Source organism: Myripristis murdjan, chromosome 12 (genome assembly GCF_902150065.1).
Source record: "Myripristis murdjan chromosome 12, fMyrMur1.1, whole genome shotgun sequence".
Taxonomy (NCBI): Eukaryota; Metazoa; Chordata; class Actinopteri; order Holocentriformes; family Holocentridae; genus Myripristis; species Myripristis murdjan.
The window spans coordinates 28,795,962-28,817,045 of NC_043991.1; the positions used below are offsets into that span (position 1 = coordinate 28,795,962).

General features: G+C 42.3%; 1 protein-coding gene across 2 annotated transcripts in view; it reads left to right on the forward strand.

Moving 5' to 3' along the window:
* lamc3 (laminin, gamma 3) overlaps positions 1 to 21,084 on the forward strand; it is a 108,730-nt gene that overhangs the window by 81,672 nt on the left and 5,974 nt on the right. For both annotated transcript variants that reach the window (XM_030065993.1, XM_030065992.1), the window contains exons 13-22: positions 10,044 to 10,232; positions 11,421 to 11,666; positions 13,160 to 13,313; positions 13,647 to 13,789; positions 13,956 to 14,134; positions 15,753 to 15,933; positions 17,178 to 17,425; positions 19,067 to 19,143; positions 19,450 to 19,584; positions 20,834 to 21,053. In XM_030065993.1, coding sequence (XP_029921853.1) covers positions 10,044 to 10,232; positions 11,421 to 11,666; positions 13,160 to 13,313; positions 13,647 to 13,789; positions 13,956 to 14,134; positions 15,753 to 15,933; positions 17,178 to 17,425; positions 19,067 to 19,143; positions 19,450 to 19,584; positions 20,834 to 21,053 — 1,772 coding nt within the window. The remainder of the gene's footprint in view (positions 1 to 10,043; positions 10,233 to 11,420; positions 11,667 to 13,159; positions 13,314 to 13,646; positions 13,790 to 13,955; positions 14,135 to 15,752; positions 15,934 to 17,177; positions 17,426 to 19,066; positions 19,144 to 19,449; positions 19,585 to 20,833; positions 21,054 to 21,084) is intronic.

A 21,084-nucleotide genomic window follows, 5' to 3' on the forward strand; every position in this document is an offset into this window, starting at 1 on the left:
TAGGAGAAAGAGAGTAGAGTTAGTTGGCCAGGTTCTAGTTCTCTACGCAAATCTGCAGAGTGGTTGGAAAGGAAACTCCATCATTTATTAATGAACCTGTTTAACATCAAAGTGGATTTGGTTTTCACTCAGCAGGTTGAGCACGGCTCCATTTAGCACATCTTAGTGCCTCCTAAGGTTTGTAAATAGAGTTAGCCATCCCCACAGACACATTGTGTTATTAGTAGCTCACACACACACACGCACACACACACACACACATGCAAACGCACATGCACACGCACACACGTATCCCTTTCAGCATGTTAGAAATGATGTACAACTGCACTATAAGCCGAGGGCTGATTGAAGTGAGGACCCTTTAGACTAAAGAAGGTGGAATAAGCACATCATTTACCATAGTCAGACTGATGATGAGGACCATGTAGACTCAGCCGACAGACTTCATGCTTGTCAGTTGAATCATATGCAAAGTGCACCCTTCTTTTCTTTCTTTTTTCATGGTCTGAGTGCCATCTGAGCCTATAGTGATGAAAGAGTTGAATGCAAGTTGAATATGGAGCTTTCTTGTGTTTCATGGCTTGAAATCTCTTGCGCATTGTGTCCTTGTGCACAAAGCCCGTGGGTTAAATTGCATCAGTGGAATATGAGGAGAGAAAGCCAGTTAATATTAACATTTCTATTCCGAATGGACAGTGATGTCACGTCAACTTCTGAGGGCTTAGTGGCCTTTCTATAACACAAAACAACTGATCTACAAATCCTCACCGGAGGCTAAGGTCAAGGGGAACCATCAAAGAAAGTCAATTAGAGACACCCTCTTCATCATTTGTCACCACAAAGGCGGGCCAACCTGCTGTTCCTCCTATCAGAATCTTAATTGCTGTATAATTACCTAACGACTTGTATCATGGTGCAGGGTGTGCCCACAGACAGAATGGGGATGGAGTTTATTCACTGGCTGCCGAGGGAAGCTGTAGCCAATGGTGCTTCATAATCATGATTTATTAACACTCTCTGAGTCGTGTCGTTTCTATTTGCTGTGGCACAACACAACAGATTGGAAATGTTAATATTTGTGGTGGAACGAGCAAATGGTGATTTCTGCAGAGTGCTGGAGCTGCAGGGCTAATGAAGTCAAGCATATGTCCTTCAGATACACAAAACCATACCCGTCGTCTTTGAGTGTGTTTGTTTCTGTCTGTGTGTGTGTGTGTGTGTGCGCGCGCGCGTGTGTTTCCACCATTCTGGGCATACTTTAATTTCATTGTGCTTGTGTATTTTGTACATGTATCCAGTATATGCGCACTTTGTGTGAGCACTGTTCCAAGCCTCCGTGTGTTAATTGGATACATGCCATCCATAAAATTGGGAAGAGCCCATAATTTATAAGCTCAAGGGAGGGTGGCAAGCAAGGAGAGAGATGATTCTAATATATAGATAAATAAATGGAGACACTTCATTTTCTCAGCAGCCCACACTGTAGGGGAGTGCTCATTAATCACCTAAACAAATGAAACACATGATGCTACCAACACTGCAGTCTGCTGTATATAGAATATTTGGGTGCTGTTTCAGAGCCTGTGTTACCCTGGGGCCCTAACAGACCAGAGCAGTCTATTCTGGTGAACCACACTTACGTCACTGTAGTCATCTGCAGAGTAAAATGCCATCTATGATTGAACAAGGATGACTCAACATCCACCTGGCATCCTTTGAAAACTAATTAGATCAAGAATATCTTCCTCTTAAATCATTTGTTTCTTTAACGTACATTATGGCACCACACAGTGGACAGCCAAAGCCCAATAACCATTGGTGCCGCTGATCCAAGTGGCTAAAACCACGGGCAAATCTTGAAGCTACTGTGGAAGTGGGGATGGAGTTCATTCCTCTAACAGCATCTAGCCCTCCTGTTATGTTCACATTTTTGAACATCTTTTATGTTTGGGGTCAATTTGACCCCTGCAGTTTAAACTTCCACAAAATTATTATAACTAAAATTGTTATCAAAGTTTATGTGTCAAGTACTTTATATTTCTTTGTTGATTACCTAAATAGCCCTTTAAATAAAACATACCCCACCCCCCCCACCCCCCACCCCCACTTATACATCCAGTATTCCTATTACGCGACAATGGAAAAATATTCAAATCACCATAAAATCTCACTGATTGATCTAAAATTGTAAAGAAATATTAATTTTTGGTGTTTTAATGGCTTTATATTATTTCTAAGTAGCGATTTTTGTTATTTATAACCAATGTGTTACAAAGTGTGTACAGGACATTGAAAACATATCATCATGTCAGTTTCATCTTAACTGGTAGTACCCATTACATTAGGAACACTCATTAAATGTGAAGCAAAAAAAAAATAAAAAAATGATGTTAATCATTTATTTAGAGACGTTAAACATTGGCTGGGGTCAAATTGACCCCAAACATAATGGGAGGGCTAGTGGCTGGCACCAGAGCAGCTCGAAACGCCTCTCACCTCCATGCAAGTCAATGGGACCTCAATGCCTTGGTTGCAGCCTAAGTATCACTCCACCATTTGCCCCACCCTTTGCCTCATTGTGGATGCTCTGGCTCTAAAAATGGACAACATGGTGATAACTGTGAACAAAGTCTCCTAATGACTGGTGGGTAATGTGATGATCACTTTTCCTACTGTTCTTTACAGTCCATGATGTGATCCATAAAAAGGTCCGTGCAAAATGATTTCGGAAACTGAATAAGAGCCTTTTTTTATTCACTGCAGTTTTTCTTTCAGGCTGTTGAAAGATATAATACCTTTTTGCCAGTTTTGGTTTTGTCATTTTTCTGGAGGTCAATTAGGTGGAATATTTAATTTGTTTTGGGAGACTGCTGTTTTCAGGCAGTGGAAATACCCTCTGTGTTGTTTTATCTCTCGGAAATGTAGCATGCTGTTCATTTTGGCACTGCACTGGATTGGTTGTGTAAAGCTCTCCGTGTCCAAACTAATTCCATCAAGGCTGAAACTGTCCCTCTTAATGGCTCAAACCCCGTTCAAATTGGAGATATCTGACAGCTCAACTGCCAAGTGAGGCATTCTGACAGAGTGCGCATGCTGTATGTGTTATTGTTGGTGTTTTTGTTTGTTTGGGTATCCAAAGTAAATGTACTGATTGTGACGAGACGAGAAAGCATGTTGACTGAGATCAGCAAGGGAAATTAAGACTCATTCCAACCGACTACATCTGTCTTTTCCACTCTGTTTTTTTTTTCCCACTGTCTCTCCTCATATCCCTTCACACTGATATAGGCCAGGCATCTCAGGGCTTAGCCTGCGATAAATATGGCCCACCAGAGAGATTAGAGAGCTGAATAAGCCAGTGCTAGAGCCAGCTTCATTCTCTATCAGTATGTCTGCCTCAACTTTCTCCCATAGATTTTCTAACTAATGACCTTAGAAAGCTGAGGATGGCATTTAAACAGGCATTTGGGAAACGCGTGCCCTGGCTTTCTCTGTCTCATTCTAAGGCGGCCCTTTGTTGGCAACCAGTGACTCACAATATCCCCCATTTTAAGCTAGCATCCTAATGAGTATTGCAATGAGCAGCACTTTTGGTCATTTCCTCATTTGTACTCTAATTGATGCAAAGAGACAGGTACTCTGGGTGATGGCCTTTATTAGGTTGACTTCAATGTATTTCGCTGCAGGAGCCCCTGGTGTTTGGTTCCCCTTCACAGACCAAGACCACAAAGCTTCCGTTTCCTAACCTCCTCCACCAGACTGCAGTGGGCGTGACATTTAGCTATGCAAAACCACTGTGAATTATTCAAAAATTTGGCCCCACACAAATGTCAAAGTGAGCAACAAGCATATGCTGTTATGAAACAGAAGAAAGAACAGAGAGACCTTATTTATTCTGGGCTAAAAGCAGAAACACATGGCTCACCCAGGTACTTGTGAATGTAACTGTGCTGCAGTGCATCCAGTCTTACTCCATAGCAGTAGGACTTACAGAATCATCTTCTGTATTACTCCTTAATTGACAGAGGTGTCAGCCAAATATGTTAGGTGAAACCGCTGACATAAGATAGATAGATAGATAGATAGATAGATACTTTATTCATCCCGAAGGAAATTCACAGTTTTCAGCAGTATCCACAGATTAGAAGATTAAATAAATTTAAAAAAAAAGAATAAAATATGACACTAGAGATCTAAGTACACAATGTGCAAAAAACCGTGTGCATAGATGTATACAATGTGCATAGATGTAGGCAATGTGTAACTTTAGAAAGAAATTTACAGTATAAACAGATGATAAATAGCAGCAAGCAATATAAACACTATAAACAAGGAATATATAAAAAATAGAAATATGAACAATTTCAAACACATCAATAACATCAAAAACATCAAATACATGCAAGACAGATGCAACATAAATCACAAATTAAACGTGATTTGCCTTGGAGTCTATACATTGGGTAAATTATTCATCGTAGTGACATCGTCGTGCAAATCCTGCTCCTATCACTCCCACAGTGTGTATTTAGAGACACTCGCAGATTGGCCAAAGCTTTTCTCCTGCACAGACGCCTTCAACCACATCAAACTGTGAGATAACCAGGAACAAAGGCATTTTATGAATGAGAATAATGAAAGAACTGGGATGAACACTTGATGCTCTTTTACTATGGGATTTGAGGTGTGTCACTGATAAGGAGAGGAGGAAATTAATCAATTGGTTCCCTTAGTTTGATAGAAAACAATAATTTACCCTTCACTCTGTCATCATTCTTTACGTCAGAGAAAACAATCTGAACGTCTAATTTTGTACCAAATTAGCCCATTGTGTGCTGTGTGCTGATTGCATGGTATTGTGTGGCACAATGAGACACACTGAGTAATGAGACAGGTGATTGAGGAAGAGAGGGATCAAAATGACAGAAATAATGATTGACTTCTCAGGGCATGGTATTAAATTTACAGGGCGAGGGCAAATTTACATTTGTTTATCATGGCCATTTAATTTTGACAGGGTTATTAGAAAAAAAGAAGAACAAAACAGAAAAAAAAAAATCATTATCCCCTCTTTTGGTTTCCATCTCATGCCATGTCACAAGTGCAATTTGCAGACCTAGGAAGCAAATTGTGAAATTGAGCTGACCTCATTTGCATGACAGGCACAGGTAAATTGGCCACAGAACTGGGGGCATCTGATTTGTGTGTGTGTGTGGATGTGTGTACATGTGTCCTTGTGCATGTGTGCGTGAACGCATGTGTGTCTGTTTTTGAGGATGGTGGTCTACATAGAAATATTGTCCATAATTCTTAGAAGATCCAAGAATCATCCTTTTATTATTGACTGGAATGCAGAGGTAGGCATCCAAAAACAATCAAATTACTCAACACAGCGTATTGCATCTAATGAGTGACTTGACATTTCATTGGGCTTCATGAGGCCAAAGCTTAATGAGGACATATAAAAAAATAATTTAAAAAAAAATCCAGCAACGTACACCCAGATCCTAAATGGTTTATTGAGAGCCTCTATAACACATGTGTATTTGATGCAGTAATTTGGCATGTGAGACAATGTGACCAACAGGCTTTGCTATAATGCCTTGCACACACTTCATTCATTAATCTGAACCATCTGAATCTGAATCTGCCATCTTGCCGCCCAATGGCCCACACTGCGCAGTATATTTTGATCAGTTTGCAAACTATTCCATGTCTTTTGGGGGAGTTTGTTTAAATAATACTGCCATAAATAAGTATGATGCAATATAATACAGTATGACCAACTTAAACTGAGCACTATTATATACCAGTGCAGTAGCCTATGTCATGCTATAGTTAGTAAGAGTAATAACCGGGATTTTTTATTTTACTCTAAGAATGCCTAAGAATAGAATGAATTGACATGCACATAAAAACAGTGGCAAAAAGCTCACTGTCAATTTCTATTTTAAACGCCCCCTAAAATTTCTCGTCAGCTTTCAGGGGAGCTCATGTCTAATTAAGGGGAGTGAGCTTTCCTTGGCCTCCCTGTAGTTTGCACCTTGATCTTAACAGACGCCAGCCTTTCTGAGGGAGCAGAGTGAACTGGTTCCCATCATGGTGAAGGTACCTTTGGAACTCCAGCGCTTGACAACTGTAACCAAACCTCTGCGGTGGCTTGCACCCTCGCTGCTGTCCTCGAGCTAAAGCAGGAGCCCACCCTTACAAACTCCAGATCTCATTTTGTGTGGCTTATAACAGCTGGTGATTTACATTAACCACCACAACATCATATGTATATTACAGATTATCAGTGAAAATGTCTTGCATGAAATGTCAGATACATATTGTGTTATTATGTATTAAACAAGACTGAAAATGATTCATTTTCTTCAATGATGTCATCATTCAGTTGAAAACAACAGATTGTGGTGGTCCACTGCCAACACAAGCTTTGAGATGTTTTGAGGATATCTACCACTAGCTTGTTGCTGTCTTTCAAAATGGGATGGGTCTGTTATGGGTTATGGAGGTATGCCATTGATTTCAATGATTTCTGGCAGAGCCCACGGAACTACTGAATGAATTGTGTATGAAGCATTAGAATTACCCCCGCTGCTATTCCGGGCTTTGCTGCAAATTTGGCCATAACAGTTTAGCTGACAGCCTCTTCACACAAAACAGAAATTGAAATATTTATTTTTCACAGTTGAAGTGTGACAAAAAATATTTCCCAAGTCGTCCGTATTGCGTCGAGTGTATGTGGCAGGAGGGCTGGGAACTGAATTCCTTCAGCATTCCTTCAGCATCTTCTTGTTTCACAGCAGCAGTCCACTCATCCAGACCCCACTGACAGGGCACATCTGCTGCAGGCACTAGCAACACTTCTGTTAAATTAGAGAGCAGCATTAGCATCAAACAGCCCTGCAGCATATAGATGCAGGAGAACTCCCCCCAATTTCTACCCAAGACCTCAGGCCCCCAAAATACATTTCTTCTCTCTCTCTCTCTCTCTCTCTCTCTCTCTCGCTCTCTCCCTCTCTCTCTCTCTCTCTCTCCTTCTCTAAGACTGGGTTCTCACATGCATTTGTAAATAGTTTTCCTTGGCCTGAAGCTTTTTAGTGTTTCAGTAGGCTAAGGAGACAAACCCTTCTGGGAAATATGGAAGCCTTGATAAGTTCATATTCATGACATTAAATTTATTTTTGCAATTTCTGCTTATATGATGCAGCAAAGAAGGGGAAAACTAAGTGAAGTTTTATTCATGAATAACATTACAAAGTAGAAACTGCTCAAAATGAAGTTATTCATAACACAGGCGTCCGAATCGTACTCTGAAGCCGTTATGTTTTAGTTTCAAAAATGTGCAGCGCGTTATGCATTTAGGGGCGCGCGCACGGGCATCCCTTCCTTTCCGACGGACCTCCCGAGATGCTAAGAGAATAACATGAAACAATGTTTGGAGGCTCCGTTTAGTCAGCAAACAAATTTGGAGATTTTTTAGGATGAGAATGGAATAAAAAAAGGACAGGCCTGCTCTGATCTTCTCACAAACAACAACATTATTAAAACTTAATTTCGCTGCCAACATTCTTTCCGTTTGTATCCCCATCTGGCCTTTACGCTATTGGTTATTGTTGTTTGTAGTTGCCCACACTCGTTTGTTTGAAGGGGAAATTAAATAAAGAGAGGAATATAAAAAGAGAGCATGTGCAAAAAAATGGAAAAACAAGGCCAGTGGTGTTTATTTCAGTAATGAATGCGGTCTGTAGGGCCTGTCTGCGCTCCTCTGGCTATGATGCAGCGATGTATCCCTGTGCTACATGAGTGGCTTCGTCAATGGAGTGCATTAGGCCTGAATGCCTGTGTGTTTTGGGCGAGAGCGGGTACAATGCAGGGTGGAGCGGAGGGATGGAGGGATGAGGTGCAGGTGGTGCGAGCGATGGAGGTGCGATGTGTTTATGATGAAGTGCTCCTCCTCGGAAAGTCCGGGCTGCGTGTTCCCCATACAGAAATATCGCCGCGCCGTCAGAGAGCAGACGAGCAAAGTTCAGGTGGAGAGCAGAGCATTGAAGCATAATACCGCGGCGCAGAGAGGGGAGGAATAAGAGGAGAGCTGGAGCAGCGAGGCTGGATTGTGTGGATTTGTCAAATAATCATGGATTTCAGTAGCGCGCCGCTCCGCAGGGACACTCGGCAGAAACCCAGTTCATTTACACCGAATGAACGGTTAATGATTCATTGATAAAAAAAAAAAAAATGATTCTGCGGGGATGTTATGAAGTAATCACGATTAAGATGATGATGATGGATATCATGTGAATGGCGGACCTGTCACTCATCTGCAGTTTGAGTTTCTGATGCATGCTGTTAGCTTTTCAGAGGAGCCCGCGGAATGATAATGGTTTCTGGGAGGCCCTCGGTGGCTCTTGTGTCTCATATCATGCTCAGTCATCTTCACAGTCAGTAAAGTCAGCACATTCCTCCTACCATTAAATTTACTACGGCTCATTGGGGATTAACACCGCACGCCATCAGTGTCACTGTAATGCTTTGTGGAATCCAAGAAAGACTCACTCCTTTATGCCGCGAACAATCATTATTACTAAGTAGGCCTATTTAAATAAATGGTATTACATGCTTGGAAGTCGCGTATTATTCACCTCACCTCACCAAAAGAACTAATGATTTTTACCCATTTGTCTCCACTTCACCGGGCAACAGGATAATTATTCCCCCTGATGGCCATAGGATCAGTTTAGCCTTCTATCTCCTGCACTTGACTCAGGGGTCTGATGTTAACAGTGCTTTATCTCACTTTGGAAAACACTGGTTTTCAGTGACCCCATAGCTGAGGTAAGAGTCTCTGTGCCGCCAGCATTAAGTGGCATGAGCTAATTGATTTAATGATGCCCAGCTGAGAGCTCCTCCCCGGATCACGCTGTAGTCTTTGAAAGAAGCACAGCAGCAAGGGTTAATATCATCGTCTAATTTTGCAACAGTATCTTCTTGTAATTATATATTCAGCGCAAAACTGGGTATTATTTTTTATCACATTTTAACACGCTGTAAACATCACTTAAAATTGAAGCAATGTCTGCCTAATTGCTTAGTGAGGTAACTTTGGTAAACATCAGGCATGCATTAGCAACAAAGGGGATATTCACTTTTTAGCAGACTTTTTTGGACTTTGCCAGGAAGGTATGGATTTCGACATTGAATACTCATTTTATTTGGTCTATTTGAGCTTCAGTCAGTCACTCACAAAATTGCAATGGTACATTAAGTTTCGCTGGTTTCCCATAATTTATGTGTGGAAGTGGGTGTTGTGCAAGTTTTGCAAATGAGGCGGAAAGGATGCATCTCATCTGAATCTAGGACCTTAGAACCACTTCAGATCATTGCGGAACAACAACAGGTAGGGTTTTTTCAGTCGTTTGGACACCCTCTCTGCTTTCCATGCTTTGGCCTCCAGTCCATATGATTAAACATTTACTGCCGGACGCTGGATTTGAGGTTTGGCATAAAGAGGAGACCACTGAAGTGCACAGAATTCATAAGGGACTGAGTGTATGTCGATAAAATGTGGAAATCAACAAGTATGTGAAAATAATCTTTAAAGTGATTTATCACTGACAGTCATTTTTTCCAAGGCTATTGAAACAACAGTTTGTTCTTAGGACATCATAAAAATGGTAATCTCTCTCGCTTGGTGGGGAGTTGGGGGGGGGGGATTGCTTTACTTCTTGAAGGTCTTTCAGACTGGATTTGGCTCTTATATTTCCCAAAGCAATTATAGTCGGGGTGAATTTAGTTGTCTTCTGCTCTCCATGGTGGGCTGTGGGGATTTTTTTTTTTTTAATAAATAGGGTTGTGTCTGTGTATTTGTTGAGTTTGTGTGATTATGGCCGGAGACACAGCGCACTCTGCTGGTGACTGGGAAAACATCACCCCGCTCAGTCTATAATGGTGTGTCAAATCTAGATGAGAAAAACACTGCACTGCAAAGGTGTGTGTAAGCAGCGAGTGTGTGCAATTGTCCCTTTGTCTCTTTACTTCAGGTGTTTGCGAATGTTCACACTTCACCGCCGGGATGACGTGCGAGCACTGCCTGGATGGTTACTATGGTAATGCTTTGATTGGCACACCTGGTGACTGCCGACCTTGCCCTTGCCCGGATCGGACCAGCTGTGTCCAAATTGCAGAGACAGGGGAGGTGGTCTGCACGAACTGCCCCACGGGACAGACTGGTGAGATGAATTATCTGCAATTTCAAATGTCCTTTCACAGCATGTATAGATTGAACAGAATGAAAATAAACAAAGAGCCGCCCTGTTAAACTGCAAGAACATTTCCACAAGATATACTACAATGCTACAAAGACTGTGACTTTACTGAGTGAACCCCACTCTAGTCCAGTAATTTTAGGCCAAAATTGGGGTCAACCTAGGACAAATTGCAAGAGAAGCAAACTCAACTGATTTTGTATCCTCATTATGTCCTGAGTGAGGGAAAAAAAAGTCCCAAGAAATCCTATTGGTGTAAAGTTTTGAAAATCACCTATTTATCACCACATATTACCAAAAAACACTGTTTTTAACACACAGGGGAAAGGGGTTCAAAATTTTACTTTCAGATATCACTATAAAAATTCACAAATTGATTACACACACAAAGACAAGAAAAAAAGTCAATTACAGGTTCTTTGAATTATTCTGTTTACACATGCATATCACACATTATCTGATTTGATATGCGCTAATAAGGAATATGAGGAATAAATGCCAGAAGAGACAGTGAATTACAAGGTTACTATATATATAGTAACCTTGAATTAAAAGGTTACTATATAACAGTGAATTAAAAGGTTACTGTATATATAGTAACCTTTTAATTCACTGTTTAAATGTCTCTTCTGTCTCTTCTTTATTCCTTATGTTCCTTATTAGCGCATATCAAATCAGATGATGTGTGATATGTATGTGTAAACAGAATAATTCAAAGAACTTGTAATTGACTTTTTTTCTTGTCTTTGTGTGTGTAATCAACTTGTGAATTTTTATAGTGATATCTGAAAGTAAAATTTTGAACCCCTTTCCCATGTGTTAAAAACAGTGTTTTTTGGTAATATGTGGTGATAAATAGGTGATTTTCAAAACTCTCCACCTATAGGATTTCTTGGGACTTTTTTCCCCCTCACTCAGGACATAATGAGGATACAAAATCAGTTGAGTTTGCTTCTCTTGCAATTTGTCCTAGGTTTTTTCATAAAATGACTGGACTACTCAGGTTGAAAGTGAATAGCATGCGAGCAATTACCCGTGATTCGAGATGTATCGGATTTAACTGTTGTTAATTACACTGTAATGGATTTGGAGGTGAGATGATTTTGACCTCCGACCCTATTCTACCTCGTTCAACCCCCCCCTCCCCTGCAGGGAAACGCTGTCAGATGTGTGAAGATGGTTACCATGGTGACCCCCTGGGGCAATCTGGGCCGATTCGGCCATGCGTGAGATGTGACTGCAACGGTAATGTGGACCCCAACGCGGTGGGCATATGCGATCACATGACTGGAAGATGTCTGAAATGCCTGGGACACACGGAGGGCGACCACTGTCAGCGCTGCCAGCGGGGTTTCTATGGCGATGCCCTGAACCAGACGGCCGGACAGAAGTGCAAGCGTGAGTGATGGGTTGGAGCGCTGGCCAATTAGTTTGCTAAAATATCACTCCCTCAGGCTGGGATTAGGTGTGTTTTGTTTTTGAAAGATGTGAGATGTGGCTGATTTCATCCCAGCCGAATGAGAAGTCTAAGGTTTCTCGAGTCCTCATTACCTGACACAAAATGTAACTTAAGAGTTCATTTGCAAAAACAGATATCTCCATTTGAATTTATTAAACCTTTTTAAACTTTTTTGAATTTTATTAAAATTTACTTTATATTTATTTCTATTTTTTATATGTTTATTTAGCCTGGCATAATGTTTATTATCCTAAATCATGCTTTGTGTGTGTGTGTATGTATATGTGTGTGTGTACTCCAAGCAGTATCAGTGAAAAAGGTGTATTCATTTTAACCCTTTATAGGGCACTCATTGAAATACTTTGAAATTCAAAAAAACAACCCTAGACTGTTATTAGAGAACATGACAGGACTTTATTACTTCTATAAAATTTTTCTAAAATTTTCATTTTGTAATAGAAAATCAAATCCATTGAGATTGGTCAAATGCCACAATCATGTGACCTGGGATGTAGAGCGATCTTTGCTGATTGACTGGGTGAAGACCAAATGATTATTGAACTAACTGAGACAGGGGATGAGCCTGATATGTAAAATTTCTGAAAATACCAAAAATAGTCACTTGCCCTATAAAGGGTTAAGAATGGCTTTTATCTGTTTTTGCAAATGAACTCTTACTCCTTCCTTTAGAGTGGTAAGTCAGTTTCAGGTCCATCGCAGCCTCAGAACAGATGCAGTGATGTGATGACCTGAGCAACACGTGGCGCAAATTCCTTGGAAGGTCTAGGCGGCCGTGGCTTCGACTTCTGACCATGCAAACGTAACAGAAATGACAGGGAAAAACAGTGCTTTCCATTGAGTCTGGCCAGTCGATTTATGGTGCCTGCAGGAGTTAAAATAAGACAGGTGTAACGATGAGTCACAGAAGAAGGGAGGGGCTAAAAAGGAGGTGAACGAATGTGCGTCAGAGAGAAGACAACAGACAGGAAGAGGAGAGCCATGTGTGGAGTATCAAAAACACCAAAGGCGGTGAAAGTCAAAGAAAGAAAGTGGAGAAGCAAAAAAGAGAAACAGATCAAGCAATGACAAGAAGGAAAGACAGAAAGAAAAGAAAGACAGACCTGTGCAGACAGAGCGAGATGGGGAGTAATAGCTGAGATGTATTCATCCTCTGATTTCCTCATTACAGTTTTGCAGCAGTTCTATTTTTAAGCTCAGGGTTGAGCTCCTGTAACAAATCCACGTGTGAGTGAGATCCATGAGATGCTCATTCTCCTGTCCCAGGGTACCGAGGATCAAATCCAGTGATTAAGATTAAAGAAACGCCCTGCCAACCTGCAATGATACATCGGCACAAATGACAAGTTGATATCATTATTGCTTCAATAATTAATGTAACGGGCATACTGTGGGGTTCTGTTGTATCCTCCAGCTTGCGGTTGCAGTCCTGCTGGGACTTCCGGGCCGGTAAACGAATGCCATCCGGAGACAGGTGATTGTCAGTGCCTGAGTCGCGTGACGGGACGGGATTGCAGTCACTGTGAAGTCGGTTTTTTCAACCTACAGCCTGGAATAGGATGTGAGAGGTAAAGAGATAGATAGATAGATAGATAGATAGATAGATAGATACTTTATTCATCCCAAAGGAAATTCGCAGTTTTTCAGCAGTATCCACAGATTACAGATTAAATAAATAAAACAATAAGGAATAAGATCTAAGTACAACCCAGTGTGCAAAAAGCAATGTGCAAAAAAACGTGTGCGTAGGTGTATAAAATGTGCATAGATGTAGAGATGGAGAGATCTCCCTCTGCAATTTTGAGATGATTTTGTTCAAAAGGTATAACCGCTGAAATTTCTAACTGAGTCTCTGATATGGAGATATTCCATTCCAGTTTTAATTTTTCGGCCCCGTTTAGGTGCAACTGTGATCCAATCGGGTCGTCGTCCACCGCGTGCCATCCGGTCACAGGGCAGTGTGTGTGTCGTGCAGGAGTGGAGGGGAGGCTGTGTGATTCCTGCCGCGCTGGCTTTTTTGGATTCTCCTCACGAGGTTGCAGAGGTACCGGGCTGTACTTAAGGCGCCGCAATTGCTCTATATAACATATTCCTGTAAGCCCGCTCATCTGCAGAGGGGTTTCTAACTGCAATGTCGATTCCTCTGCTATCTTCCGCCGCTCTCCCAACCCCTTGTGGTTCTCATCCTGTTGTCCCCTATCTCATCCCAGCCTGCAACTGTGATCCTATGGGCTCCATTTCCATGCAGTGTCATGGTAATGGCACCTGCCTCTGCCGCCAGGGCTTCGTGGGTTATAAATGTGACAAGTGTGAGTTGAACTATTACCACAACAGAGCCACACACCAATGTGAGGAGTGCCCAGTGTGCTATGGGCTTGTCAAAGAGCAGGTGAGTTTGTGCGTGCGTGTGTGTGTGTGTGTGTGTGTGTGTGTGTGTGTGTGCTTGTGGGAGAGGGAGCGAGAGTGCAAGAGATGGAGAAACAGAGATGAAATTGCATAATGGTTGTTTATGTCTGTGTGCTGCATGGGTTTGTATGCGTTACACCTGCATCAAGCATGCAGCGTGGCTCGGCACAAGTCATTACGTGGTGCAATTTGCTTTCAAAATAGCACAGTCCCCCAGCTCATCTTGCCTTTGTAAAGTGTAATAAGAACCATATGGCCCCTTTGTGTTCCTGGATGGCAAGTAAACAGTGGCTGTGCAGTGAAACAGAAACAGACATTTGCCCTAATGATCTCCGGTGCAGCTCATCTCTGTCCTTAGAGATTAGGAGCGGGCCACATCCATATTCTGCTCTGAGGGGCCAATCCAATACCACTGAAGTGTTTTGTCACTCTGTACATATTCTTGTTCCAGCTAAAGTGGTTGTGTGTTCTCTCTGGGCCAGCTTGCACTCGTGCGAGTGCATGCTGTGATTTCCACACTGTTAGCGATTCAGCGAACACCCCGAGTCTTGTCGTCTGCGAACACCTGCAATTACTCTCACTGTCCTAAGCCCCCGCTACCTGCCCCTCCATTCTCTCAGTCCCACTCTCCTCTCAAGCATTCTGCTGTTCACCGTTTCCTCTGGCTCACACACAGAAAGGAGGAAGACTAACAAGCAGAGATTGAAAAAGGCTGGAGAAAAAGATGTGTGATCAACGATCACAAAAGTATTAGAAGGAAAGTGGAAAACAGGGAAATAAAGAATTGGAGAAAATAAAGGAGAGGAAATTGTTTTGTTTGGGGTTTTTCGTTGTTATTTTTTGGTATGACACTTGTTATGAAGAATGTCAAGAGCAAATCACCGCAGGAGCCCGGTATTGTTTTGTTGCTGAGTATATATTTTACCCGATGTTAAAATGACAGGACTGAAAATGGGAGTGCATGGAAGTTTAGTGCATGCGGCATTAGAGAGTTGAGGGGAATATCATCACATTAGTTGCATGCCATTTCACAAAGATGCACTCGAAAATCACAGGTATCTGAGCCAACAACAGGACAAACCTATAGTGCCAATGCAAGGCAGGCCTCCTGGTTGTTAAAGTGACATAATCACAGTGAGAATAGAGGCTCATTGAAACATTATGACCATTTAAATGCAAGGGCCAACAAACAGTTACAGCGGAGGAACAGCTTCTTCATTCCCTTTCAAGACAGGCACTTCTATGATCTAAGAAATCTATTCAAATTATGTAATGAATTGTATTCTGCAGCCACATGCTCTCCAGAGAAAGTGGATTCTTATGTAGAAATGAAAAATGCATGCTTTCCTAATCTCGCTGTTGATATTCATGTATTCATTGCTTTTGTTGCAATCCTACATTTTGATGTTATGGTGTTTCATAATATAAAGTATGAGACTTCTGTCCTAATCCCTCTGTTTGAAGAAATAAGTACAGATTTGGATGGATGGATATTTTGTACTGTTATTTGTTGTTCCATTGTGTGTCTCAGCCATAGTGGAATCTTGCAAAATTTGTATTTTCATTGGCATTGCCCGTGCCACGTCCTGGTGCTATTACAGGCAAAAAAGCTGGGGGCTCGCCTGCAGGATCTGGAGAAACTCCTGGCCCACTTTGATTGCCAAGGTAGATTTGGGCACAGAAATCACCTGCTGAAGTATCACAAAGACAGACGTCATGAGTATGAGCACCAGCGGGAGGATGCCTTACCCAACGCTCTGGAGGATTTCCTGGCCTTCCAAGGTAACACCGGCCAAATCATTCCACTTGGCCAATCAGATTCATCAATTCTTTTCATGTTTCCTATGTGGCATGACATCTGAAGAGGCATTCGGCTGCCTTTTTGACATGTGAAGCTCCGTTGTATGTCAGTGTTGCCACTTTGTCATTGTTTTGGTATTGTTCATGCTGTCAGATGACAGGATGCCACATGATTGTATACAAGACTGGCACGCGTGGCTTGGACAGTTGACACAGATCCGCTCCAAGCATCCCACAAATGGGCTATCACCGCCTGTGTCTTTTCAGCTTGATGCTGTTACAGATACAACACAACAAAGCGATTAAATCAGGGAGCCAGCAACAATGCAAACCTCTCCCAATTACTTGAGCACAATGCTGATATATTCTCATTATCTTAGGACGAGAAAGGGCTTGCAGCTGCACAGGCCAAATGGAGACAAATCATAACAATCCAGAACAAGGCACTGTGTGTGACCAACTTAATCCCTATTTATATGACAGGCGGTGCATCTCTAATCCCTGGTTTATTATGATTATAGTTGCAATCAGGGTAGCAGTTGTCCAGCATCCCCAGTTGCAACACCCACATGCACACTCGCATGCGCAAGCACACATGCACGGTCGCATGCACACACACACACAAAGATTTTGCAGTTAACAGCCCTGCTCTTCAAGACGTTGGGTGGTCCAGTGATGATTTAAAGACAGCGTGGGAGGGCTGGCCTGACTGCGTGGGCACACCGAGGCAAAGCAGCACACACACTGGAACTTTTTTCTTTTCCTTCTCTGTTCTGTCTAATCTTTCACTGTCTCTCTCTTACTTGTCTCGAAATTTGCACTACACAAAAACCCATAAACAAGCAAAGAAAAACCCTCTCTCACAAAATGCCACGACAAAAAAAAGGTGAGGAAATACTCCACCAAAACATTATTCCCTCCGGTGCTCAGGTTAGAAATGCAGCTCGTCACAACGGAAGCACAGGATGCCGCTCAGACAAAAACTACAGTGTTAACATGTGGACATAATTCGGAATGCATTGGATTTATGCATCCACAAACAGATGGACACGGCTCGATGAGAGTCTACAGCTGTTTAAGTCGGAATTCACGCTGCGTTGAAATGTGTCGCACTGGCTGCGGCGCGAGCTGGAAGCACATGCGAATGACATTACAGGTGAAATAGTCCATGAAAGACAGTGTGACATCTTTGAGTTTCATTTGCGTCGTGCTTTTTGTTCTGACAGAGGCGCGGGAGGCCTTCATAAAGCAATTTACAGTGCTCGAGGCTTCCACGCACACACTCTCATCCCAGCTGCACCGCATTACGACTGCTTTGAACTGTGGCATCAGCACGACAGAGGAAGAGGGGAAGGAGAAGGGGGAGAAGAATGAAGGGAGCAGCGTTGTGTGTAAAACCTTCACAGCATCCGCGCTGACGATCACAGCGTCTCAGAAGCAGCTGAAACAGGCCACCATGGACCTGGACAATATGGTATGCAAATCAAACATACCTTATCTTCAACACTGTGTTTACAGGTAGCACCCATGCCATGCTTTAAGCACCGTCACACAACATAGCTGCATCAAAAGAATTCCCCCATACCACAGGCATGCTGATTTTCAATGACACACTATTGATTGGTTGTCCTCATTGTGGGGTGGTGCTGTATACTGATTAGATGGGTCTTAGTGGAGCTCTTCTGTATAGATCCAGAAATATTCCCAGGAGCAGAACAGTATTTCTTCTCCCCACTTTCCTCTGAGTGGCAAGCTCCTTCCTCCTGAGTGTACAGTTTGCTTTATGGACACTAAAATGAGCGATTTGTTCTGCACCCACTGCTCGGGTTTTTCCACCATCTCTCCACAATGCTCGCGGCACCTTGGAATCTATTATAGATACTACTGCCATGTTAGTTGGTTTGGGGGAAATGAGAGAGCTTGTTTATCAATACATAGCTGTGTCGTTCTGTGTGTGCGAGTGTGTGTGTGTGTGTGTGTGTGTGTGTGTGCTCAGACGTACCTCCTGTGCCCTTATCATTCAGGTAAGCCTGGAGCAAGAGTAATGCAATTCCACATTCATAAGCAGAGCAGACACCAAAATGAGGAGAAAACGCTTGTGTGTCAATTGTCCGTTCAATTTTCTCATTTTCATTTGCATTCTCTCAAATTAAATGTCACTCGGCGAAGCATTCAGCAGTTACACCTGCTTTTACCACAGCGGACCCTTAAGTCAAATGGCTGAAAGGGATTTGTTTAGTTCAGGAAATTTTATGTTTTGAGGGACAGTTTTCCGTGCTTTGAACCTTTTTGAACAGTGACCTGTATGACTGCTGAACATACATTTAAATCTAGCAGCTCAGTTAAATGACATTAGTCCAGTAATTTTAGGCCAAAATTGGGGTCTAGCTAGGACAAATTGCAAGAGAAGCAAACTCAACTGATTTTGTATCCTCAGTTTGTCCTGAGTGAGGGAAAAAAGTCCCAAGAAATCCCATTGGTGGAAAGTTTTGAAAATCACCTATTTATGACCACATATTACCAAAAAACAGTTTTTAACACACAGGGGAAAGGGGTTCAAAATTTTACTTTCAGATATCACTATAAAAATTCATAAGATGATTACACACACAAAGACAAGAAAAAAAGTCAATTACAAGTTCTTTGAATTATTCTGTTTACACATGCATATCACACATTATCTGATTTGATATGCGCTAATAAGGAATATAAGGAATTAATGCCAGAAGAGACATTTAAACAGTGAATTAAAAAGTTACTATATATAAAGTAACCTTGAATTAAAAGGTTACTATATAACAGTAAATTAAATAATATGTGGCCATAAATAGGTGATTTTCAAAACTTTCCACCAATGGGATTTCTTGGGACTTTTTTTCCCCTCACTCAGGACAAACTGAGGATCCAAAATCAGTTGAGTTTGCTTCTCTTGCAATTTGTCCCAGGTTTTTTCATAAAATGACTGGACTACATCTGTCATTCACCCGATTTAATAAAACACTTCAGACAGTTACAAGTCCTTTTAAGGCACTCATCATATGTCCTTTATCTTTCACCACACTGTCTCACACTACTGTTCAGAATGTTGCTTTCTCTTCCTCTAACTTTGCCACAGATCATCCCTTTTAAGGCGGTGTCAGGACCCAACAAGTGGAACATTATGGTCAATGACTCACAGGCCCTAATGAAAAGGTAGGTCTGGTCAATGGGCTTTAAGTGGCCAATTATGAGCAAAGGCCACCATAGTAATCTCTCTGGAAGTTCACCTCTCCCGGCTTTCATCTCTTAGCCTGTCACTCACATCGCGGTTAGGCCACAGTGAATCAGTGCCCCCAGCTGCCCAGAGTACGCAGCACTATTATGTGGCAGATACGAAAGTCAGAACTGGAGAACCATTGCGGAAAAGTCATCAGTGCTGAAATCCATTTCATCTGTCCTCGGGCAACCGCAATGGTCTGTAATTCTGTGCTTTCACTTTGCCCTTCATCCTCTCTCTAGGCACAGGGAAATGGCAGAGCACATCGAGGCTGTGGCTAGCAGGGCATTGAGAGCCTCAAAGCAAACTTTCAGTCTCCTGATGGATCTACTGCAGGACAACTCCACAGAGGAGTACATCAGGAACCTAACGGAGCAGTGAGCACGGAATGAGACACTCACACACACACACACACACAAGCAGAAAGACGTTTTCCCACATTCACATAAAGCAGGTTTTTATTGCGGCGTCCCAACATGGTACGTAAGTTTCTGAATTGTTGTGCTTTCTCAATATATTTTCCCCAAAGCAGACCTATCCCTGTATTGCAGCACAAGGTCCTCTTCTTTACAGCACAGCACCTTTTAAAGCACATTTGAGTTATAGATGGAAGACATTTAGCCACAGGGGGAGAGCTTCCCCTCCACTGTAAGCCTAATGCTTTTTGGGGCTTGCTACACGCTTGCTGCATCTCCTAGCGTGAGATTGCTCTGAGGATTATCCCGAGTTCTCGACAGAATGATGCAAAAAGCCCTCCGGTGGCCATGATGGGAGCGAGAGGCGAGGAACTCAAAATTGATTACCCCCCACCAAGAGCAGTCAACTCAGTTCAGACAAATTCTGTTAATCTTTGAAGCGCTGCTGTAAATTAACATGTGTTTTTATTTGTGTGTGTGTGTAGTGAGGAGCCATTTATGTTTTATGTTTACAGGATGTGAGTTCAGGAGTGTATGCACAGACTGGGAGCATAAAATGGCATTTTCCAACCATATTTGCCCGTGTCCTGGTGCATTAGCGGCTCTTACACAGCAGTGATCTTACACAGTGATGTTGACAATTCCATGGCAGAGATATTCGGCTTATCACCTGCAATAGGCTTTTGTAAGGCCTCAGCTAAGGGCAGTACTACTGAAAACAAATAAGAGCACAGTATTCCAGTGTTTCAGTATTCTCCAAAACAAGATAAATGACTTGTGCAATAACCCCGGAGAACAAGATGAACAAGGTTGATGCGCGTGAACAATTAAAATGCATGTATTGTTATGTTTGTGCATCTGCATTACTGAAGCAAAGCAGATGGACGTATTTATAAAGCACGGTAATGCAGGCTTGGGGAGATGATATGAATCCCACATTCTTTTCACATTTTTATCTGTCAAACCAGCTGACAGCGAGCCATGTTGTTTTATTCTCAGATTCATATTGCCAGCCGTCCTACACAGCACCAGCTTGTCCAGATTTGTCTTGTTTCAAGTGATATCAAATCATGGAATCAAAGCATGTTAAATAATGGGAAATAATTGTGAAGCTGCAAACAGTCTGCTACACCCACATTACATTTAATTAGGCGCGTCTCAGAAATGCTGCATCCTGTCCTTTCCCTCCCCCTCTGTTTTCTCCTCTCAGACTATCGGAAATGCAACAGAAGAAAGAAAACCTGACAGCGCAGGTGAATGATACTGTAGCCAAACAGCTGGCCCTGCAGGAGAAATCTGCTGGGTTCAATGTTGCCCTGGGTAACATCACATCATCCTTGCGTCAGCTGGCTCTGACAGATGCCATCCCATCACCAGACCCTGACCGCACAGAACTCAACCTAACACATCAAACTGGCAGCTCACCAGAGGTCAGTATGGATACTACCTACAGGCTAAAAA